This window comes from Saccostrea echinata, unplaced genomic scaffold, assembly GCF_033153115.1.
Source record: "Saccostrea echinata isolate AGI-Se365-2 ecotype Australia unplaced genomic scaffold, CSIRO_AGI_Sech_v1 ptg000027l, whole genome shotgun sequence".
Classification (NCBI taxonomy): Eukaryota; Metazoa; Mollusca; class Bivalvia; order Ostreida; family Ostreidae; genus Saccostrea; species Saccostrea echinata.
In genome coordinates, this window is record NW_026889776.1 from 13,934,660 (window position 1) to 13,959,871 (window position 25,212).

Below are 25,212 nucleotides of genomic sequence, written 5' to 3' on the forward strand. Positions count from 1 at the left end.
TATCTTTGATATATACGTTCTAAAAACATTCTACCACTTATTAAATTCCTCATGATAAAGATCGTGGCATTGTTAAAACCTTATGTCCAATACGTGCCCAATTAAAATAATTGAAAAACTCTAATTTGCACAATCAAGCTTAAAATGTCATAGTGAAATGACTATTTTTCTTGCCCTCTGTCACTCACCTTCGACGACTTTACGGATCCTTGAGTTCGAATGAATAATTGTAAGAGTGTCAATCGAATTTGAGATTCTGTTTTACGAACGTAATACAAAAGCTCTAAATTTGTTGCTTATTGTTTTTTTTTCGTCTCCATAGCATAACGAATTCATGTATCTGGTTAAGATAGTGTTCCACTTTGTTGAAACTCCAGTGACCCATCGATTTTATGCACATAAACAATGTACAAATATCCATCTTTTTAAAGTCTTAATTACTAATTTTCGTTTAGTGACTATATTGATTAAGATGAATTACGTAACTATGTATATGACGATTCAACCTTGAATGTATTTTTTTGATCAACCGAGTCTCTTATTGCATTCTTTGTTGTATGCATATAGAAAACACCGTTTTCATTTCGAATAGTATGATTTAAAAAAGATATATCAGAGCACAGAGTCTCCATGGTTGTATATTTTTCATCGCTGTTTAAGCAGGACTACGTTGATTCTTGTTCCGAAATAATAACCTGTTCATGATGGCATATTGGAAACCGCTAGATATCAAAATGACACAAAAGTCGCCTTTACTATTCATAAGAGTGAACACATATGTCGGGTAACACTGCTTTTCCTGCAAACCCGTGTCCGTCTTCCTGCCTATGACCATACACGACTAAGCCAAAAGCCGCAGTATTGGAAGATTTAATATCTAACATACCTCCCGATACTTGAAGAATTAGAACGACAAAGTTGATGTCCCTTATCGTCAAGGTGGCATTGAATTTCGTGTCATTTAAGAATTGTATGATTTCTGTTCCATTTAATACCAGGTTGTGAAGAGATTTTTCCTCAACCATTAAACAGATGTAACTTTCCTTATAATTTTCAGGGATTTCCACTAGATATTTATCTGTATACTGCCTTATCCCTGGTACAGTTATCATATAAGGGTCACCTGTGACGTAAGATCCAGTAGCAAAACTAGTGACCAAAACTGACTTTTCTGAATCTATTACAACAACTTCATCATTCAAAAAATAGATTTCAAGGTATCCACTTGGATTAAGAGTTTTTTCTGTTTGTTTATTTCCAATCTTATATGTAAGGCGGTTTTCGAAAGGAGACACGATTTTCAGGAATGTTCCATTTCTGTTAAAGTTTGGTGGAACAATATACATTTTATCCAGTCTATCAATTGGCGGAATTTGCTCATCAAGCTTACCGCAACTTTGAGCTTCAGTGCTGTTTATAAAAGGTATTATTTTGCAATTACTTCCAGCGAAAACTGCGAGAGGGGAAGTTGCATTGATAACTGTTCCTGACATATCAGCCCAGTGTTGTATTTGATAGGTTTGAAGTTCATCCAAGACAAGAGTCATTTCACTGCCATTTCGGTATGTTGTATCGTTAATTATTATTGGGGAATCAGGATCAAAATGAAATTTAATTCTAATTATAGTACCATTTTGTGGGGAAGCTATCGCAAATTGTGAACTTTTTACTATCGTGGATTTTGCCTTTGCAGTAGAAATGATGTATGAATTCGATAACGACTTTAATGGTAAAATTGTAGTGCTATCAGACGTATGTATATAATTATCGATAATGATAACGGACACGTCCTCGGTCGTCTCGATCAGTAGTGCTTTTTGTTCGACTTGGAAACTGGACAGTGCAATCGTATTTATGACGTTTATCTCCTTATTAAAGTTGATCGATTGTGTCTTTACTTCCGTATTCAACTGTGGTGAATCTAAAAACTTCGAAATCAACACAAACTCAAATTCCTCATCTGATAAAATATATATTGTCTTGTTTTGGTTTCTAGCATTTGGGTGATTCTCAGTAAAACAAACCAAGAATTGACGACCCTGAATTCCTGTAAAGCAAACATATCACATAAATTACGTTTTTTAAACATTGTGTTCAACAGAAAGTAACTAACAGGTGAAGCAGTTTAAAAGTGTTTTTAAATACAAACAAGATTGTACCGTGAATCTTGGTGACGGAAATATACTGTGAAAACATTAATTTTCATTGGGGTTTAAATTTCTTTGTTATCGTGGTATGAAGAGACCCACGAATTCATTTTCACCGCGAAATATGAATATTTAAAAATCAAGAAATCAAGTCAACCCCAACTTAGATTTTTTTCCTTCAAACTATTAAAATTTGCCGCCACAAAAATAAGTGATAATACAGTTATTATTTTTTAAATTTTCTTACTTCTCCAACTTACCTGTTTTTCCTACTGCAGGGTAGCTCATTCCAGGAGAAAGCACATTGGGGCAATCCTGGTTCTCTGTAAAAAAAAAAGTTTAAATTGCAAGAACGTGTATAAAATATCTTTTCCTTAAAATAAAGGTGCAATTCATGCCAATTGTTTGCATTGGGGAACATTGAGTAACGTCTCTTAGAGAAGTTCAGAATCTACACTGTTGTTTTTATAACTAATTTTTTTTTTACCTGGGATTATACATATATACTACGTACGTAATTTCTTGTCCCTATCCTGTCCAAGTGTAAGTAGAGAAACAACTGCTGCTATTATACCGACAATTAGAAGTACAACAATAGCTCCAAGAACAACATTTTTCTTTGTCAAAAGTCTGACAGTTCCGCCAGGTTTGCCTTTCGACTGCAACAGAAATGTAAGTAAGCAGTAATCTTTTCATATCCATTTTTAACTTGTAAAAAGAATACATTTCGCCCCTATATTTGGGAAGTCTATATTTGCAGAGTTATATTTGGGTCCCATTAAAAGACCACATTCTGGATAAAAGGCACATGATTCACTTATTTTGGTGACGATGAACAAATACATTGACGTATTGCTTATGCAATACTCTCAGAATGCTGTTTAGTATTACGAAAGCTTTTGAGAACAAGACTTTCAATCGGGCTGTCGAAAACTTGCAAACCATCAGTAGGCCTTATTATCATATCGTATCACACAGTCAAGAAACACAAACTATTAGAATGATTGATTGTATGTTTAACGTCCCAATCGAGAATTTCTCGCTCATATGCCGGTGAAGGGCTTCAAATTTTGACCTAAACTCCGCACTCAGGACCATTGAGCAGCGAGGGTTCTTTATCGTGCAACGCCTATCCCGGTTTTTTAGGTCTTACCCAAAAGACGCTGACTTTCACTTCTAGTGCCGGGCGCTTGGCGAATAGAGTCACTACGTAATAGGTGTTTCGCGTTTCGTTATAGCTCTGACGAGGCACGAGAATCGAACCCGGGCCTCCTGATCACGAAGCGAACGCCCTATCACAAGGCAACCGTGAGTAGTTCGCAAACTGTTGGAAACAGTATCCCAAACGAACTGCGACAATGTTGAAAAAAATCATGACAATAAGTAATAAATGAGTTGTTTGTTTTAGTGTATTTGTTATGACCAGATGGGGGGGGGGGGTGAATAACTGCTTGCGTAAAAATCTTTTTATATGACATAATCTAATTTCTGTGGATCTAACTCTTAAAAATACACGTATATTTTAAACATAATGTGTAATACAACACATATCAAATGGACTGTATATGTGAAGATCGGAACATACAATGTAGCAATATTCACAACTCTTATGCTTCTAGTACATAAACACTATGAATGATGTCATGTGAAAAACGATACAAAATAAAAACCATTTTGTTGTTGAGCAGTTCAAAAATCATTACAAATTAATCATTTGTGGAATCTTTTTTTTCTATTTGCGTAATTATTTGACACAAAGTATATATTAAGTTGGTGAATTAAGATACAGCAAGATCAGTGCCGTAGACAGCAGTTTATATTTTGTTATTGAAAAAACTTTTACTCTCCCAAGCTTTTTACTGAATCTACAAACTGCAGGGTTAGAAACTCCCTAAAATTACAACTCGCAAATAATTGCGAGTACCAAGAAAGTGAACTCGCAATTTTATTAGACTACTCGCAATTTTCATATAAAGTTAAATTTATGTAAATTAAATACATGTAACTTAAGGAAAAAGTAACTACTGTACAATATACAAAATACAACTACAGTGTGACTTTTATTTAAATTACTGATTTAAATCAAAAGCATTGTGTTCTGTCATACTATATAATTTTGCTACAGTTTCAATGCAAAAAAAATCAACTCGCAAGTTTTTGGGAGTTACTTAATTTTTAACTCGCAATTTGGGAATTCTAACTCGCGTTTTGCGAGTTGTATATTGTGAATTTTGAACCCTGAAACCTGCTTGCATGTATAATTATCCACTATAACTTTTCTTTAAAGAGATGCATGTATGATATAAAAAAGACAATTTATTTCTCGAGTCATACATTTCGGGAAAAGGCGACATGCAGAGTTTCTTTTCATTGCAAGAGTTATCCTTCTTTTTGATGTAGGGGTCGAAATAACCCCTAGTGCGGTCGAAATTAACCCATGCAACATTTTTACTAATTTCTATACCAGTTTATTATTTTCTGTATGCAGTTATAACGTTAGCAGTAAATACAAAGACAAATAACCAATCTTATCTACACTGAATCTATTTCATACCAGTACGTTTAAAACACAGTCATGTGATAGGATTTTTAAATCCATACATCAGCAAAAGTGGTCTAAAATGCACCGATTTACCCTACAGACTGGATAATTTAACACTTGTGAATTATCTATACATTCTGATTTTTATTGACAATTAATCTCCAATTTAAAGTAACCCTAGCATGCCGCTAAAATTTCATCAGTCACTAAACAACAGATGTCTTTATTCATGTAAAAAATATATTCCATGCAAATTCTAGATGAAGGTTCAAAAACCATGTGTCGACCTAGTTAAAGGGGAATGGGAGAAGGTGTCTAGGTTCAACAATAAAAGGAAGACTGAAGAGTTCACCTAGAATTTGTCGTAGAGGGATAAAGGGATAAATTGCCTGTAATATTTAACTACATCAAAAAGTGGTGGAGTCGTTTAATTTTGCATTACAATGCACTTTTGAGAGCATTCCTTATTCCTGTAAGTCTGCAAATAATAACAATGATTTTAAAAAGTTCTTTTTTTCCCTGACAAACTTTAAAATACTTAACTTTTAATCACTATTGCAAATTATATATTGTTAGAAAAATACTTTGATAGGCCTATTCTTTAATATTTCGATTTACCGGAATACTTTAATTCTAAACTTTTCTACAAAACCTAGGTTTGCTACCAAGATTTTAATTTAGATTTTTTTTACAGTATCTTATAATATTTGAACATTCAGGTAATAATTTACTTTAAATGTTTAAAAAGATCATATTTGATAATTGGAAGAATTGAAAATTTTAAAATTCATTTTTATTCATAGTTAAAACTGATACTTTGAGATATTACAATAGTCAAAATTTTGATTTTCTATAGTAGTATTTTTCTCTCCGATCAGGTCTAAACATTTACTAGTGTTCATTTACAATATGAATTCATACAATGTACTTGTGCCCATTTGCAATACAATCTGCATTCCAACTGTGGCACCTCTATACAAAGTTTAGTGCGAGCAGTGGACCATCAGACACATCGTGCGAGCTGTAATGTATAAACAGGTTCAGTTTAAAGGACATAAATAAGTCAATTATGATCGACCTTTTCACAAGGTGGGTTACAGAATGCAAAATATGTTAGCAAATTATGTTAAACAAGATTTCTTTCAAAACGGGAGGTCGCGCTAAATTTTTAGGATGGAACGGTCAATAACCGGGATTTTTAACTGCATAAGATCCATGACATTAAAATTTTCCATACAGAAAAATAATCATACATTTTTTTTTCTCCGACTGAATGATATGCAACTCAATTTAAATGCTTTGATAACATGCATGTATCATCACAACATTTTAACATCAAATGTTTAAAGGTACATTGTCTAAAGAATTTAAAATAAAACTGTTTGCTTTTACAGATAGTGTTGTCGATTTTTAAAATATTCATTCCCAGATAGCATGACTACGTTGGGCCTACATTGGTAAATGGTTGTATGGTTGGCGTTGGGTGGACAACGTTGGGCCAACGTTGGACCAGTGTAACCATGTCAACCTTCTTGATCATGTTGGGATTCCTATGTTGGTACAACGTTGGTCCAACGTAACCAACTTTTATATTCGCTCGACTTTCAAAGGGAGTTAGGATTCTAATGTTGGCCCAACGTTTGTAATACACCCTTACTGAAAATGTCTAATCAAGTTGGTAGTAGTACGTCAGCCCAGCGTTGGCCCGATGTTAGCATGTATAAGTGTTTCAAGATGGGATATTTATATTGGGCCAATGTTGGCCCAATTATTGTACTGCCAACTAAATAATGTTGTCCATGTAAGCTGATGAGCGTTACGTTGGGCCAACGTTGGTTCCAAGTTCTTAAATCGTTATGTTCCCAATGTTGTCCCATTGAACTGTTGTGTTGCAAGCTTATTTGATTGCAAAACATTAATTTAGATGCACATTCTGAAATAATAGAGGACATTCGTTGTCTTTGCTTTTAATTGGATGACTGCATCTGTTTAGATCTGATATTTTCACCATTCTTATCTTTGAACTAAAGTGATCACAGCACCAAAAAGTTTTTTGTTCTGTTTTTTTTTAAAGTGGGTGCATTGTTTATTAGTTTTAAAATCCTTAGCTCTAATAATTATGAATTATTTCATGAGCGTTGTATTCATGAGAATAAGAGAAGACTGAATAACATTTAAAAAGTTCCCAAGAACAGGATGTGAATGAAGCCTACATATACATAAATCAAGATAACACAGCTTTATAATTAAATTGAAACAAAAGTTAGGCGTTCGCTAAAGCTTGGAGAGTCGCGGCGATTAAAACACCAAACTGTTGAGTGAGCTGTCAGATTCAATTGCTCACAGGTGGGTGATAGACTCAAAATGCAGAGCAAGTAAGAAGGGAGATTTAAAACTATGGATTATACTGTTGTTACAGCTGCATCTTAAAAGCGATGTAAGTATAATTATTCTTATTAATTTAAGTTTACTGTTAAAATTGTTCGGAATTTATCCTTTTCTTGTTTATGCTCACAAGCACTATGTAAGTTAATGTAAATATGAATTATATATGTGTATACAGTTTACACATACATCATGTACATGTACTTTATACTTTTATTTACAATAACTTCTAGTGCTCATTAAGAAATACAATAATAAGTAAGGTAAAAAACATCTTTCAACTTGTCTCCATCTATTGTCCATTGCATACACGATTATGATTTTAACAAGGATACTAAGGCTTATACATCATCATGTACTAGTAGTATTTTACATCGTTGTCTTTAAAAGACTTACTTACATGATTTATAAATTGGAGTCTGCACCAGTATTTGCTTTGTTTCCAACACCAAATTATTTGTATTTTCAATCAGAGACTGTAAGGAAAACAAATGTTGTAGCGGTAACTGACAATGAAAGTGAAAACATAAAGGACTGTATGAAGTACGTATGCCTAAGATCAAGATGGAGGCCTGGGGGAGGAAAAAGAAAGAGCGGGAAACAAAACAAAAGGACAGGGATAGAGGAAGTGAGCCAGGATTAAGAACTTTAAATTAATATTTCTTCATACATTTCCACCATTATCTATTTTAAAAGTAATTTTGTAAATTCTGATTGAATTGATATATATCTTTAAAATAATTTTACAGTGAATCACTTGTAATGTTTTCTTTGAACATGTATGCATTATGAATGCAGGTTGAAGTGTGTATTATTTTTAAAAACAATCATGAGAAAGGTCTATATAAAGAATTATTTATAAATGTATTTTCAAGAAGTATTCATTCAATTTATTTAAACAGATGTAAGTTTCATCCAACAATTGCCCAACAGAAATAAGTTTAAGGCCAATAAACCGTAAATATCGGACCAATCATTCAATGAAGGGTCAACGTTTGGCCAACCTAACTAACCGATTGCAAATTTTGTTTCTATGTTGGCTGTTAGTTGGCTTACTATAATAACTACGTTGGCCCAACAATATGCCATCTGACATTTCAACAAAGGCCCAACATTGGGCCAACCTAACCAACCAGTTGTTAAGGTTGGCTGTTAGTTGGCTTACAATTATACCTACGTTGGGCCAACAATATGCCATCATGTTGGACCAACGTTGGGCCGATGAGCAAAATGACCGTGGGCCAACGTAGGACTACCAACAGTGGGCCAACGTTGGAAAAAAAATTGGGCCAACGTTGGCCCAACAATGTCTTGCTATCTGGGTTGCTGGAGAATGTGACCTATAACATTCTCTCTCTCTCTATATATATATATAATGATAATAAAAAAATAATAATAATTTGAGTATTAACAAAAGATACAAAAATTCAATGTAACGTTTTTACCTCACTCAGTTGTATGTCCTGCATATGTACTTCCTTGGACATTTTGGACAACAGATCTGCCTGCAACTATAATGCACCACATCATCAGCAGGTTCATTACATACAGTTTTACTTATATTATTTTAATACTTAAAAATATCTAATTACTTTGGCTAGAAACATTATATTAGGGGCAACTCTTGTATTATCTGTTCCAATATGTTCAGAAACTTTCCCCGAGATCCTTAAGGTACCTTAACAGTCAGATCATGAGCACTGGAAATATTGGGTTACAAAATCATTCATAAGCAATAGCCTGTAAAATGAAATTTGAATGCACGCTTACAACAAATTACATTAACTAGCTTTTTTATCACGCCATCCTTGATTGTTTTCACTATATGTGAAATGTAAATATTTACTTGGAGTTAAAATTTTTGTGACAAGTTTCAGATTGGTGTGTCGCCAAAAATATCAAGATTTACATTTTAAAAAAAAGAGACTGATGCAAAGCATCAAATCGGATGGCAAAATTTAAAGTATACCAATTTTTTTTCTACAATACTCAGGAATTTTTCATAATACATTCTTATTTCAAAGTAGAAAGGTGTACATATTTTCATTTTAAAGATATTACCAGATCAGCTAATTCACATAAAGCTAGATCAACAGAAATTGCACAAGTTTAATTTCCAGTGCATTTGATAATCTAAAGAAATTGATTTTCCGATAAGAAATCCCGAGATTACAGATAGAATGTATTGTCATCTAACCATGAAGACTAGTGCAATATCTTATGTTTCAGTGATCTCGGACGAAATGACGTAAACTTTCCCGAGATCTTTGTCTCGTGATGATGCCGATGAGCCGCACGGCGCTGTGATGGGCGTCACAATATATGTGAAATGTAAAATGCATCTGTAGAATATTCAGAACAAAATTAAATAGTCTACCAAATTTTTCAATTTTTATTCATTATTAAATCGTAACTATTTGCATTCAAATCTTAACACCCCATGTTAAAAATATACTTCTTTTAAAACTTTTTTTAATAAAATCATAGATCTTGGGAAATTGAAATGAACAAGACACCCTAGGACCTTAGAGATCCGAGTTCAATGCAACCCTGATTAGAGGATAAAAATGCATCTTCACTATGTAATAAATAGAGTTCCGCCCAAACACCAGAACCCCTGATCGAGGAATTTCTTATTTATGATAGGAGCACCCTTGCACTTTATAATTATTTACTTAGTTCATCAGTTTTCCTGCTTAATACTGATATATAACTATAATATATATATATAGAGAGAGAGAAAGTGTGCTTAATATACAATGAGAGATATGATAAAAAATATATAATGTATTTTGGCGTTATTATCATAAAACCAACTCTTACACCAGACACCCCCCCCCCCTTGATTTTTTTATTTCAGAAATTCATACCAAATCTTTTGGGTTTTTAAGGGGAGAGAACATGTGTTTACAGACAAAAAACAGCAAAAATGGTCATAAGCTCTAATTGTCAGAAACCAGAAAAGCTTGTGAGAAGGTGTGTCGGTCAAGCTGTCTGTCTGTAAGCATTTTATTTTTAAAAATGCTACTTCTACAGTTTTGGTCTGATTACAATACGACTTAGCACTAGACTACACTTAGATACATAATTCTTTGTATCGTTTTTATTGATCTCGATGAACGGTGTTGCCAGACATACTTAAAATAGAAATCTGTGAAAAACTTTCAGAATGCTACTATTCCTAGTCTCCTACAGTTTAAGTCTGATTTCAATATAACTTTGCACACAAGTAAACTACACTGAGATACATAACTGTCTTTATCGTTTTTTTTTAATTTGATGAGCGTTGTTGCCATTGTAACTAAAAATAAAAAAAATATGCAAAATTCTTTCAAAAGGCTTCACATACAGTTTTAGTCTAGGTACAATTATTCTTGCCCTAAAAAGACTTAACAAAGAATCATTTTTCTATTTATTGCTCTTGCAAAGCTTCAAATCCAAGTGCTACTTTTTTCTTCCTTTGTTATAAGTACAAACCAGTTGAGCTACAGTCCCATCAAAGACTTTTAGTTTTAAAACCAATTTATTTCAAAATGAGATTTCAAATAAAAAAAATGTACTTTATCAATCTAAACTGTTTAATTTTACATACAAGCAAGCACGGGGAATGGAATTTGTACCACTACCAACAGAAAAATTCCAATAATATATATTGTAGTAAGTTTCTACTGACAGCCTACAGGCTTATTGAAGGAAGAAAATCCCGCATTTAGCTTTGGAGAAGTTGATGTACATCCCCCCCCCCCTCCCCCTGTAAAAAAAACTGAAAATAACAATTTCATTAATTGACGTTTATTGTGAAAGCTGATATACTATGTTATAGATACTGTACTTCAGGTGCTCTTATTTCATTTCTGTCGAGGAACAAAGCAGCAAATATGCACATTTAATGATAAATTGCTCTCAGTGAGGAATATGCAAATTTTACATTTATTAGGAAAACCTTCTATTAGTCTTTCGGTATGTAAATATATTCACAACTTATAGTGTTATCAATAATTTACCATTATTTCAATGACCATTCACACAAAAGCTTTTTTTTATGTTCCTACGGCTATATCGCCTCGTTTTTCTTTTTAACATCGGGCTCGATGCTATATGATGTTCTAGAAGTTTCTGTCAATATAAAGATCGGTGAATGACGAAAATAATTTGCATATTTTCCTTTTTAATCGGTTGTCGTAACTTATTTCTTTTATATCATTTTAAAAAAAAGTTTTGATTGAAAAATTCAGTGATGATTTTTTTTATGAAATAAATAAGCGATTGCTTGTTGTCAGTTTCATTAGAAATTGCCAGTAACTTAGATCCGCCAACTGGAACCGCCACCGTACTCATGTTTTTGCTATTTCATGGCTGTTTATAGAAAATGAAAGTAGACTTTTAATTAAATGTACGATATCATCTTCGCTAGCCAAGGGTTTCTGATACGTTACTCTCCTCATAAACCCTTGGCATACGGTGCTGACAAAAGACGGGATTGTTTTTGTCACGTGATCATGATTCTTTCCAGGTACGCACAGATTGCGTCATCGACAGAAATAAAAAGAAAAAAAAATTGTTTTTAAAGAATAATTAACAAGAAGGTATTGAGTTATGTTAATTTGTTATTTAAACATGTAAAAATGCAAATCTACAGCTTCAGTATAGATTCTTAATCACATATTTTGCATGTTGCTTTAGAAATTGGATGACACCATAATGCTATTCATAGAATGGCATGTTATCTTACGGATCATTGTTTACTTGCGTTTTACATTACCGATATTAAAGAGTCAAGATATATCCCGAACGCAAATATCGTCATTTACAAAAAAGAATTGCTGATTGGTCGAACGATGTCGATCAACTCCAATCACAACTTGAGAAAAAAATCCCAACTTTTTTTAACACCGTATACCAAGGGCTTATGAGGAGAGTAGCGTATCAGAAGCCCTTTGGCTAGCGAAGATGGTACGATATTCACTATACGAGAGATATCTGAATATAGTTTAGTGACGTCATCTTGTATCTAGTGTATTCATAGAGGAGTTAGTAAGAACTCTGGTGCACCCGTTTCGGAGTTTATTTGTAAAATTTATTAATTAAAAAGTTTAGATTTAAAAATCTGGATGTTTTAAATCCTGATTTCAATGGATTATATTTTCTGCTCTCTCCCTATATGAAAAGAGTTGTAAATAAGAGCAATTCATTTTTGACACCGCCTTTGAAACTATAAATCAATCACTAATGAACACTTCTTTACTTTAATGGCCAAATTGTCATTAATAATTAATTGGACGGGAATAAAATGTAGTCGGGGATCGAGTATTAGCATGCAGAGTTGTGTGTCTGCGGCATAATCAGGGAGAGCCAGGAATTTATTGTATTGGAAGAGGCACCCAGACTCATATATTTTTAAAGAATTTGTTTATTTTCACTATATGTTCAGTAGAGTCTCGCTCCGACTCACATATTATGAAATTCACAATTCTGAAAGAGGCATCCTGACTAATAATTTTTTGAAAGAATTTATGTATTTTCTCATATGTTTATTAGTCCCCCGCCCTTAAGCCAGAGCCCTTGTCTTAGAGGTTATGAAATTCACAGTTCTGAAAGAGGCTCCCTGACTCATCAAAAACATGCACGTAGTTTGTTTTCTTAACACTTAGGAGCAGAGACGATTTGCAAAGAAATAATGCATTTCACTATATAAAATCAATAAAGCCCCGCGCAAGACCCCTGACTGAGAGGCCATAAGATTCACACTTTTAGGTACCAGCAGCAGAAAAGAATATGTTTATAAATTGCCTTTTCATTATATCATGAATGGATCTCCGCTCAAATACGAGAACCCTTATCCAACGGACATAATCTAACAGTTCTGAAAGAAGCACTCTTACCTATCCTAACCATGCACTTAATTTGGAAATATAGGGAAAGCCTATTAAAGAATGAATGTATTTTCAATGTATGATGAATAGCAGCCACCCTAACTCCAGAAACCCTGTACTTGGGCCATTTTAGAAGAGGGCTCGATGATTATTACAAAAATGATTGCTTGCTGTCCAGGAGTAGAGAAAATTTTTGAAAATTGCATTAAATTTATGGTTTCCGGTCCCAACCCTCAGGCCCCAGAAGGGCAAAGACCATGAAATTCATAAATCACGTTCCCATTTATTCATAGATTTGTAAAACTGGTTGATATTGGTTCAGCAGTTCTAGAGAAGAAGCTGGAAGTGTTCAGACGTTAATGCACAGTGCACGCCGACAGACAAAAACAGATAATAGGTCAACTGAGTGACTCAGGTTCTGACAAAACCACAAATATAATGTACAACTTATGCGGACGATAATTTTAAAAAACAATTCCACTGGGGAGGGAAAAAAACATTTTCCCTACTTACCTACCAAATGTTAAGTGTAGAGTCCGTGGAGAGCAAAGGAAAATATTTTTAAAGGCAAATTAAAAATTCCTTTGGAGACTGATTTTATGGAAATTGTGCAATGCTTTATAAACATCTCAGGGAAGATAAAAATCTTTGGGAAGGTTATAAATAGTGGGTCACTAGACGTAACTTAAAGCCTATGGCATTAAACTTAAAGCGATGAACTATTTCTTTCGTTCGGTTATTTATTATCAGTGGAAAATTACTGCTTTTTGTCGCTAACTGTTGGAATGATGGTCTATAGCACTGAGTCAAGATAAACACACATCATTCTTCTAAGTAGTACTGGAAAAGGACACATGGGCACAAGGCTCACCTTTGTCATAATTTTCTTTCTGACTAATAAATATGTACAGGCAAATGCATGTAAATGTAAACCCATTTTTTGTCATAAAAATGAAAGTTCCTGATTTGAAAAATATGGAATTAAAATCTATAAAAACGCTCTCATTTGTCATTTGCAATTGTTAGAGTCGCGGAGTAAAATACTGATCGTTTCTTGGCGGGTTCGAGTCCAACTGCGGGACATGGAGACCGGCCCTTAGATAAAACCGTATAATCCGAAGTCACGTTTCCCAGTAGGTGCTGGCACTTAATGACTGTGTTTGTTTTTTTGTCAAAAGCGACGAAAAAAAGACGAGGAGAGGTCTTGTCTTTGATAGACACAAGAGATTTATTTAAATTTTGGTATGTTTCCTGACACTTTGTTGCGGGGTGCTCATCAGAACACTTTAAAGAACAGTGACTATATTGACAATAAGGACGAACACAAAAACCTTTCTTATTGAAATCGAAACAAGCTATTTGCTGGGGTGTAAGTTGTCTAGAAGCACTTGAAGAATTTATATATAATAGTCATAATTCATTTAATTTTAAGTCATTCAGTTCTTAAAATAACTCTCTGATTTAATTGAAGCGAGCGACAGTGTCGCCTAGGTGAATAAGTCTTGATACAGCCGGTCGAAGTTGGGGCTGAATTTCCAGACGTAAATTATGAAGGACTGTCCCGAGTTTCGGCGGGCGTCAGACCAAATATCTAGCCGAGCCGAATCTCCACCAAGAAAAGTATATATTCATGAAACTAAAAAATGCGTTTAACCATGTATGAATGTCGAGAATCTTGCTTTGATTAGCTGGTTTGACGGACAAATGACCATTATTTAAGACTTCCGGTATTTTGTTCTCTTGATCGCTGACTGGATGTCTATCTAGTAATCTGTACAATTCAATAAATTCAATAAAAATTTAACAATTTTTAACTCTACTGGTCAGAAACCAGAAGAGCTTATGCGATAGTAAGGTGTCCGTCGTCCGTCCGTCAGTCTGTCTGTCTGTAAACAATTTTTCAAAACACTACTCCTCCTACAGTTTTGGTCTGATTTCAATATAACTTTGCACACAAATAGACTACACTAAAATACATATTTTAGAGTATCGTTTTTTGATTTTGATGAACGGTGTTGCCAAGGTTACTAAAAATAGAAATTTCTGAGATTTCTTTAAAACGCTACTTCTTCAGTTTTGGTTCATATTTTATTATAACTTGGCACACAAGTAGACTACACTAAGACGCATAATTTAGTGCATTGGTTTTTGATTTCAATGAACGGTGCTGCCATGGTAACTAAAAATAAAAATATGTGAAATTCTGTTAAAACGCTACTCCTCCTACAGTTTTGGTCTGATTTATTATAACGTGGCACACAAGTAAGATGCATAAGCATAATTTAGTGCATTGGTTTTTGCTTTCAATGAAGGGTGGTGCCATGGTTACTAAAATAAAAATATCTGAAATTTTGTTAAAACTCTACTTCATCTACAGTTTAAGTCTGATTTCAGTATAACTTGGCACACAAGTAGACGTCACAAAGATACATAATTTAGTGCATCTGTTCTTGATTTTGATGAACGGTGTTGCCATGGTTACTAAAAATAGAAATTTCTGTGAAATTCCTTTAAAACGCTTCTTCTCCTATAGTTTTTGTCTGATTTCAATATAACTTGACACATAAGTAGACTACACTAAGATAAATATTTTAGTGCATCGGTTTTTGATTTCGACGAACGGTGTTGCCATGGCTACTAAAAATAGAAATTTCTGTGAAATTTCTTTAAGACGGTGTTACGAAATTCATTTCTTCACGTTTTGTATTTATACCAGTTGATCACACGCAGCGTACACATATTGTACTATCCAATCGTTGTTTTCGTCAGATTACTATGTATAGTAACATAACACATGCTATGATTGTGATTAAATAATCGGTAAATAGTTGTAAAAGATATTGATTATATGCTGTCAATTGTATATTATTGTTTTGAAGTCGGGTTCACTGTATTTCGACCCGGTCTCGATCTCGATAGCATGTTTGATGTCATTTATCACGTTTCATCTTTGACTACTTCATTGTCATTGTTTATATCAACTTAATAAAGTAATAGCTACTTGTACTTATCACATTTTGGAAGATAAATCACTTTTTGTATGGTTATTAATGATTCTCTATTAGAAAACTTCACTGCGTGCACTTTCCCTGATTTGTTTATTCCGGAAGTGGCGTAGGGTCGTTTCGGGTCAGCGATTGGTTAATTAAAGTAACCAGTGGGTACGGTAAGAGTATAGAAGCTTATCTTTTAAAAAGATTGGTGAGCTAGCGCTGTAGCATAATAAAATACAGAAGAAGATATCTGAACCATTTGTTAAATTTGCTGAATCGATTAATTATTTAATAGGAAGGCAGATTGGTGCACTGGGGGTTGAGTTTGGGGGAGGGGGGATGTCACAATTCAGAATGGTAAATCTAAGAGTATGCTTCACGTCGGCAGTGGCATAACTCCTAACTGTGCTTTAAGCATTCTGTATTTTACTGTAATTTCAATTTCGAGGTGGAAAATAAAAGGTCAGTAGAACCAATGAGCACCTTCGGGCCTTTCCGGCAACCTCGGAACACATATCCGAGGTTGCCGCGGTTTTCCGAGCTTGCCGGAAAAATCCATGAAGGTAAATTAGAAAAGCTATGTATTCATTATAACTTTAGAAACAACAGTCTTGGTTTTATAAGACCTGAGTTACTGTTACTTTTTGTTCATTTACGTGCAGGTTAGACAACAAAACACGAAACTTCAGATCATACATGTATGTATTTTCAGACGATAAACACTAAATTGACATGTCTTTCCGACATACTCTGAAAAAGATTTTTGTCGTTGTTGTTTTTTCCGAGCTTGCTGGAATTATCCACTAAGGTGGTAAAACTGTAAGGAAAGCTAGATGTCTAGAATCTTGGCATTATATGGCCAATTTTTTTCTTGTACTTTTTATGTGTAGGTAAGACAATAAATTACAAAAAAATCAGAATCCGGATCTAGACTGGTATTGACTGTCTCTAACCTACGAAATGTATATCGCACATATCAGACAGGGAAGGCAAGTGTAAATTCGGATCATTTCTATTTTTATATGACAAAACGAAATTATTATCGTACAGTCTATCTACAGTAGTTTTCCCAGAATCCCCGACCGTGAAGTGGAGCATGCGTATTTCAGAAATATAGAGTAACGTAGTTGCTAGCGCTCGAGAGCATCTACTAAAATTCGTCTGCTAGGAGGAGAAAAGGGGAGAGAAATTCGGAGTCAGAAGCCGAGAGCATCTCCCATACACACCCTAGTACTAGGGATGGCTGCACAAAGCAGATGGGTTATTATTTTACACTTAGTTAAGTTATATTAAGATATATGGGCACTGAGATATCCATGTGGGAGGCCCATAAGTAGAGTTGGGACACCCATCGACGGGAAAACGTATGGGAGAATTTATGGGAGTTACAATTTATTAATAAAACTATATAGGACTTATAGGTTAGGTACAAATAAAGTATATTAAATTAAGGAAAGTATATTTTAGTACAAGTAGCTAATTTTTATGCCCCCGGATCGAAAGATCCCGGGGGTATATTGTTTTTGTCCTGTCTGTCTGTTTGTTTGTCTGTCTGTCTGTTGTCAACTTTAACCTTGCCCATAACTTTTGATTGGTTGGAGCTATGACTTTCATATTTCACATGTGTATTCCTTGTGACAAGACCTTTCTTTGGGTACCATCATATTTGACCTTTTGACCTTGACCTTGGAGTTTGACCCACTTTTGCAAAATTTTATGAGACTTTAACCTTGGCCATAACTTCTGAACAGTTGGAGCTTGGGGTTTCAAACTTCACATGTGTATTCTTTGTGACAAGGCCTTCTTTTGGATACCAACCACTTTGACCTTGAACTTGGACTTTGACCTACTTTTGAAAAACTTTAACCTTGGCCATAACTTTTGAACAGTTGGTGCTTAGGGTTTCAACCTTCACATGTGTATTTCTTGTGACAAGACCTTCCTCTGGATATCAACCACTTTGACCCTTTTGACCTTGACCTAGGACTTTGACCTACTTTTGAAAAACTTTAACCTTGGCCATAACTTTTGAATGGTTGGAGCTAGGGCTTTTTATACTTCACATATGTAATGCTTGTGACAAGACCTTCCTTTGAATACCAACGACTTTGACCTTTTGACCTTGACCTAGGAGTTTGACCTACTTTTGAAAAACTTTAACCTTGGCCATAACTTTTGAATGGTTGATGCTAGGGCTTTCATACTTCACATATGTAATCCTTGTGACAAGACCTTCCTTTGGATACCAACCACTTTGACCCTTTGACTTTGAACTAGGAGTTTGACCTACTTTTGAAAAACTTTAACCTTGGCCATAACTTTTGAATGGTTGGTGCTAGGGCTTTCATACTTCACATATGTAATCCTTGTGACGAGATCTTCCTTTGGATACCAACCACTTTGACCTTGACCTTGACTTTTATTTAAAAAACTTTAACCTTCACCATAACTTTTGAACAGTTGTATCTAGGTCTTTCAAATTCCACAGGTGTTTTCCTCGAGACAAGATCTTTCTTTGGGTATCAACATTTTTTATCTTTTGGCCTGTATTTTGACTTGCATTTGAGAAACTTTAACCTTCGACATAAGCTGCCATACGGGGGCATAGTGTTTCACAAACACATCTTGTTATAATTATTTTGGGAGATTTAGATTATCCATACGGGTTGTGGGAGTGACATTACTTTTTGGTGTCAGATATTGTGATTTTGTTATTACAAAAAGTCATATCAAATTGTACATAGTGTAAATAAATTTTATTTGTTGAACTTTTATCCTGACTTAATTATTTATTCTAAATAAAGTTGACGTACGGGAGTGGAAAGCCCACAAAGTTGCCCTACTCTCTCCCGAGGTGGGAGGCGCAACACTGGTGTCAGAAGTGGGATCAGTCCCCTGTTAGGGAAGAATTTTCCACATTTCCGGTTAGCTTTATTTAATTCAAAATTTTACAAGCATTTCAAAATTAATATCGTACAATAAAATATTAAACACAAAAAATGTCAGATTTAAAAGAATCTGGGGAAGTCACTTTCAGACCCATAGGTCAGCAAATTTTCAGTCCCACTGGATCCATAGTAGATAACGGGAAAGTCCCTGCTCCTACAGAGGGTATCTCAGCAGCCATCACAAGATGAAACACTTCCTTTAAGTTTGGCTTAATGGTGGCTTATAGGTCCTTAATGATGGTTTAATTGTTGTCTTTAAGTCACCATTAAGCACCTTTAAGCTACATTTAAGTAATAAATACACCACCATTAAGTTACCATTAAGCCATCTCAAAGTCCTTAATGGATGCTTAAAGGTAGCTTAATGGTGGCTTAATGGTGGCTTATAGGTGCTTAATGGTAGCTTCTAGACAATCATTCAGTCACCATTAAGCCACCATTAAGCCAGACTTATAGGTGCTTAATGTCCAAACTCCATTAAGCTACCATTAAACCACCTTTAAGCCACCATTAAGTCACCACTACGCAGTCGATAAAACTGCTTTTACGGGTTAAATATTATTTTTATAATGATTTCTTCACAAAAATTACAAATATCGAGTTTATACATTTGTTAATTCAGCGAAAATAATGTAAAGGAAAGAAAATTAAAAAATAATAAATAAATGAAAAAAAAGCGTTCCCAACAGGATTCGATACCACGACCTTAAGATTGGAGGGCGAACGCTTTAACAACTGAGCTATCAAGGCTGTCGAAATTGAAATGAAATATAAAACCTTTATTTTTAACAAAACTTGTTTGGAATGGTTACAGGTACCTGTATATGTATTTTTTTTTTCTGATGTCTATATTTATTAATCAATAATACGAATAATTATATTTATTTATATGTATATATTTTAAAAAAGAAATTTTGATAAAGTTTTATATTACGTTAATATTTCTTAACCGTGGACCGGAGTTCGGTGTGATGGTGTGGAACAACTTTTTGATTTTAAGTAACTGAATTCCTCGTTCTGTTATTCGCAGATTTATAAGCATGAAAAGACTGAAATTCAACAGATATAACAAATTTTTTTTTATTAAAAAGGAATATATCATCGAAAGAGAACGATTGGGAAAAAAACAGATTATAGTTCTTATAAATATGCTGCGGATATTTACTCTTTTTGACAATCTTTGCGTAACAATTAAATAAGTTATAAAATATTTTTGTAACATATCATCTTCAGTTTTAATTCTTTTTATATCATTATGGGTATCAAAATAATTGTCTTTTTGTGTACAATTATAATTTCTAATTTGTTATATGCTTGCGTAAATTTTAAGTTTTGTAAAAAAAAAATAGATCATCAAAATCTGTCACTGTACATTCCCGTGTATAGTTTCCTGTTAATTGACCGGGGACTGGTGGGGACACCTAATTAAGGTCTATTGTCTAACTAATCGATATACTGTACACTGATTATTTTATTCCGCTTCTCAATGTGTATAAATCTGGTCGGATACCCTGTTTAATCTGATCGGCTGTTCTTCTGAAAATTGATTTTGAAATAACAAACATTGAAGACCGACTATATTTTGATTAGTTCTTACTTCTGCATTATTTTAAATAAATTCTTACTTCTGCATTATTTTTAATAAATTCTTACTTCTGCAGTATTTTAAAAGAAAGGAAAAAATAATGGTACTTAACCAAGAATTAATTCAAATTATTCATGAATTAATTCAAAGATTGGCAATATAATCTATACCTATATATTTTTAAACATTTCTCTACCCAAAGAACAATTAAGAGACTTAGAGATATTCCAGAAGAAAATGACTCTAATCACATTTCCTATGAATTCGGCAGTGGAACGTGGCTCTCCAAACACGAAAGAAAAATATGTGATTTTTTTAAATTAATATATATTATGTATTTATGGATAAAAATAATTTTAAAACAAGTATTCAAACAAACTGATTTTAGGGAGCGAAAATTTTAAGGCATTTGGTGAAGCTGTTCTCAGTTCCCGAGTTTATACGCATTGACAAAGATGTTAGAAATAGCAAGAAAAATTATGAATTGAATAAGTATTTGCGTAAATGATACTGAAACAACTTCAAACTTAACAAGTTAGTTTAAAGACTTGATACTGGATGCGTTAAGGTGGTTTAATTAAGTTTGGACATTAAGTAACCATTAAGCTGCAGCTTAAAGGTGGCTTAATGGTAGCTTAATGAAGTTTGGACATTAAGCACCTAGAAGCTGCAGCTTAATGGTGGCTTAATGGTGGCTTAAAGGAATTAACTTCTATAAGCCACCATTAAGCTACCATTAAGCCACCATTAAGCGATTGCTTAAAGATGGTCTTTCGTCCTGTGCATGTCTCCCATATCTGAAAATGCAAATGTTTCATTAGTTAGAGTTTTACAAGAGCAATTTTCTAATGAATTTGCAAAGATGAATCGAAAGATAGGAGAGCAATTTGTAAACATTAGGAAAGAAATTGATGGGAAGTTAGGAAATATGCAGGAAGAAATTTTGAAGTTTAAACACGAATCCCAGAATTTATGGGAACGGGATCAAACAAGGATAAAAGATGCCCACATCAATGATAGACCTCCATATCAAATGCCATCGCATTTAGGTAATGACAATTTTAGGGAAAATAGACACCCAAGCTCATTTGACCAATATAAAGTGGGAGAAGAAAATGGGATAAATAGAGGGATGATAGAATCTCAATACAATCTTACTTGTGACATCCCAGAATTTAGTAGGAAAGATTCTAGGTCAGGGATGGGAGATTACCATCAGTTACCTAAGGTACCCAATATGAACAGATTTAGCACTCCCGGTCACAATGGGAATAGGAATATGTTAACACCTTTTAGGGATCCCCCCAGAGAAAAAGCCAAACCCAGGATATTTGATGGGAATGAAGATTTTGACGATTATCTCTCCCAATTTGAGATAGTCGCCGACCTTAATAATTGGGATTATAGAACCAAATCTACACAGTTAGCGGGTCATTTAGCTAAAGATACATGTAGTTTGTTGGGAGAGTTGAGCCCAGATCAGAGAAGGGATTATAATACCCTGATAACGGCATTAAAAAGACGCTTTGGGGCAACAGAAAGATCTGAGATGTTTAAAGCAAAATTAAAAACCCGGGTAAGGGGTAAAAATGAGAGCATCTCTGAACTAGCCCAGGCAATAAAGAAATTAACTAGGCAAGGCTATCCCAGTGCTGAGCCAAGTCTCACTAACGTATTAGCATTAGATCAGTTCATAGATGCCTTACCAGATCCCGACATTAGGCTGCGCGTTAGGGAGGCCCGACCTAGGGATATTAGTGAAGCAGAAACTCTTGCAATAAGGTTAAAAACTTATAGGTTGGCAGATACACAGAAATGTACAAACAGTGTAAACGCCATAGATTCTAGTGGGAGTAGTAATACCCATGATTCATTGACAAAGTTATTAGGAAGATTGAATGAGAACATAGAAAGGTTGGAAAAAGCAACCAGTAGACAGAATCCCAGCCCATCTATTAGAAGGGGAAATGGGGAAAATGGGAATCAGAGAAATAAACACAGAGATTTTGGTTGGAGAGCCCAAAAATCTAATTTTAATGGCCCAGACCACAGGAGGGAAAATAGGAGTAGCTATTCTTGGAGAACCCAAAATGGGAGTGCCTCAAACCAAAATCCCAAACAGGGAAATTCAAACACTTGTAAACAACAGGGAAACCGTCCCGTGTTGACTTCGCGGGTCGGAAATCGGCAAACATCAGGGGGAGACCCACTCCACAGACCTGCCTACCCTTCCGCTTTTGGCGTAATTCTTCCGCTTTTTACCACAAAATTACGCTACTACGCCATGAAATTTAATTTTACGCTTTTAAATATTTTTCTGGAAAACTTGTTGATGAAAGGCTAACTTGAGAGTTAAAGGTATTTCTAAATGAAAACGAGAAGATAAATAATACTTATTAATTTTTCACGATATGATTATTTACCATACAAACATCATACGTAATATACCTTGTAGTTATAATATTCCTTTAAAACGAGTGGCATGCAAAATATTAGAAAAATATTGAATGCTATGTGCAATAAGTAAAGTCAGTTCAATTTTCAATTCAGATTATTCATACATTGCTTATAACAACATAGAGACAAGTAAATGTATAGAAAACAAAAGCGACATAGGACAATAATGCAGAATTTGTATTAACATGGAAATGTAGCTATGAAGTATGTAATTTCCTAGAAGTTAACCATTAGGCATTCAAATTTAAGTAAGTTTGATATGACTGCATTTAGGATACCAGTTTTACAACACATGGACTTTTTGTCGATAAATGATTTGAAAAAGAAACACTCATGCTTCCTTTGTTCAATAATGTATAATTCCCGGTTTATTTAAACAATATAGTATCGTTGCAAAACATCAAACTAGGGACACATAAAGGACTACGCCTTTACCCCAGAAATTCCACCAAAATGAGTACTGAAATTACACCCTTGCAATAAAAAGGGTAGGCAGGTCTGCAAATGTACGAAGAGGGAGATCTTGTATGGTACTATGCCATTAATATTAATAAAATGGGATCACCAAAGCTCCAATGTCATTGGTCAGGACCATACTTAATTTTGAAAAGAATAAATGATGTTGTATATAAAATAAGAAAAACAACTAAAAGCAAACCCAAAGTTATGCACTACAATCTGTTGAAGCCTTACAAAGGAATTAATAAACCCAATTAGTAATATGGGATTTGACTAGGAAAATATTTAGCCTAGAGTATACAGTATTAAATAATTTATCATTTATTGTAAACTTTACCAAGTCATTTTCTGCAGTATTATTTATGCCCATTATTGATGTTTTGGGATATTATCACAGAATGAGGGACTAAGTATCCCTTTATCACTTTGTAGGTCCAAAGATTCAGATGTGGCCTTTGTGAAGAGGAGAGAGAATTCACCCAACAGAGTCATTGTGAACGTCATATGACGGTAGTCCATTCCGGCTCTGTGTTTAAGTGCACCACTTGTGGAATGATCCTGGGCCACAAAGACCAGAAGCATGGTTGCGAGGGGAGGACCCTACAGAGAGTGAAGAAATCCACCTTAACACTCACCCTGGAGGAGGAGAGGGAGTTTGAGGCGTTCCAGCGAGGAAGAGGAAGGAACGTGGTTCCTTTCACGAAGGAGCTCCCCTTGGTCTTCAGCGACCAGCCATACCATCCAGGCCAGGCCAAGAGGAGATCCCAATTCACAGAGCCGCATCGGGTAAAGAAGAGTAGGAAGCAGGCGAAGAGGTCCACTCCAGCGCCACCACCCGTGCCTTCGGAGAAGAACACTGCGTCAGCACAGAAACCCTTCTCGCTGGTTGATGCAGTTGTTCTACCTGTAACTTCACCACTCAAGAGCCGATCAACTCCTCGGACACCCACAAGGAAGTCCTTTAAGCGACTCTTTGGAGATACGCTGAGTGATTCCTCAGAGGAAGAGACCCTTCTGTCTCGGATGTCTCCATTGCCGAACCACCGGCAACTTCAACACCTATTCGGACAGTTACCACCACCACCGATAGGGAGTTTGACAAGAAGGACGCCTCCATCCAAGCATCTCTCCCCAGTAGCGTGCAACCCCCATCCACAATGCCCCAGGAACGAATTGGACTAGATGTAGGAGGAAAATTATTTGTAACGACACGTGCCACACTAAGGAACCACCTAGATTCGTTGTTTGCGCAGATGGTGGAGGACCCTAACATTATGCCATCCTACACTATTCGTGACCGAGGGGACATGAATGTGTGTCATGTAGACCGAGACTCTACGTATTTTGATATAATACTTCATTTCCTTAGAGACGGGGCTAAGAAAATCAACTGTCATCTGCCCAGTGATGCCAGAACATTACGTAAGACACACATTGCAGCCGTTTTCTATAGGTTAGAGACTTTAGCTGAGATAATTGGGAGTCAGATGTTTGTAATGATCTTGGGACATAAGGAATTTTTAGAGGAATACCTGTGATTTGTGTGTGATATTCAATGCTTTAATGAAATCAAGGCATTAATTTTCTATTTGAATATATGTTCATGTTCAATCATTCGTAAGTGAAGTGTCTATTATGCATTGATGGTAAGAGAATTATAAATATTGTAAAGCCCACTAGATTCCATTTGATTTTGCATTTGTTGTTTTTAATATATGGATACTTAGTGGAAGAGATATTGCTAATTCTTTTGTACATTGCCAAACATGTATTATAATTAGATTGTATAAAAATGAATTTAAGTTAAGAGTGATACGATTGGT

The 25,212-nt window shown here is 34.8% G+C and overlaps 1 protein-coding gene across 1 annotated transcript; it reads right to left on the reverse strand.

Moving 5' to 3' along the window:
- Nucleotides 1-755: 755 nt before the first annotated feature.
- On the reverse strand, nucleotides 756-6,229 carry LOC133193274 (IgGFc-binding protein-like). The gene is made up of 4 exons (XM_061329232.1): nucleotides 6,143-6,229; nucleotides 2,662-2,806; nucleotides 2,408-2,470; nucleotides 756-2,047 (listed from the first exon to the last, which is right to left on the reverse strand). Exons 1-4 carry the CDS (start codon nucleotides 6,227-6,229, stop codon nucleotides 756-758), a joined length of 1,587 nt encoding a protein of 528 aa, XP_061185216.1.
- Nucleotides 6,230-25,212: the final 18,983 nt, after the last annotated feature.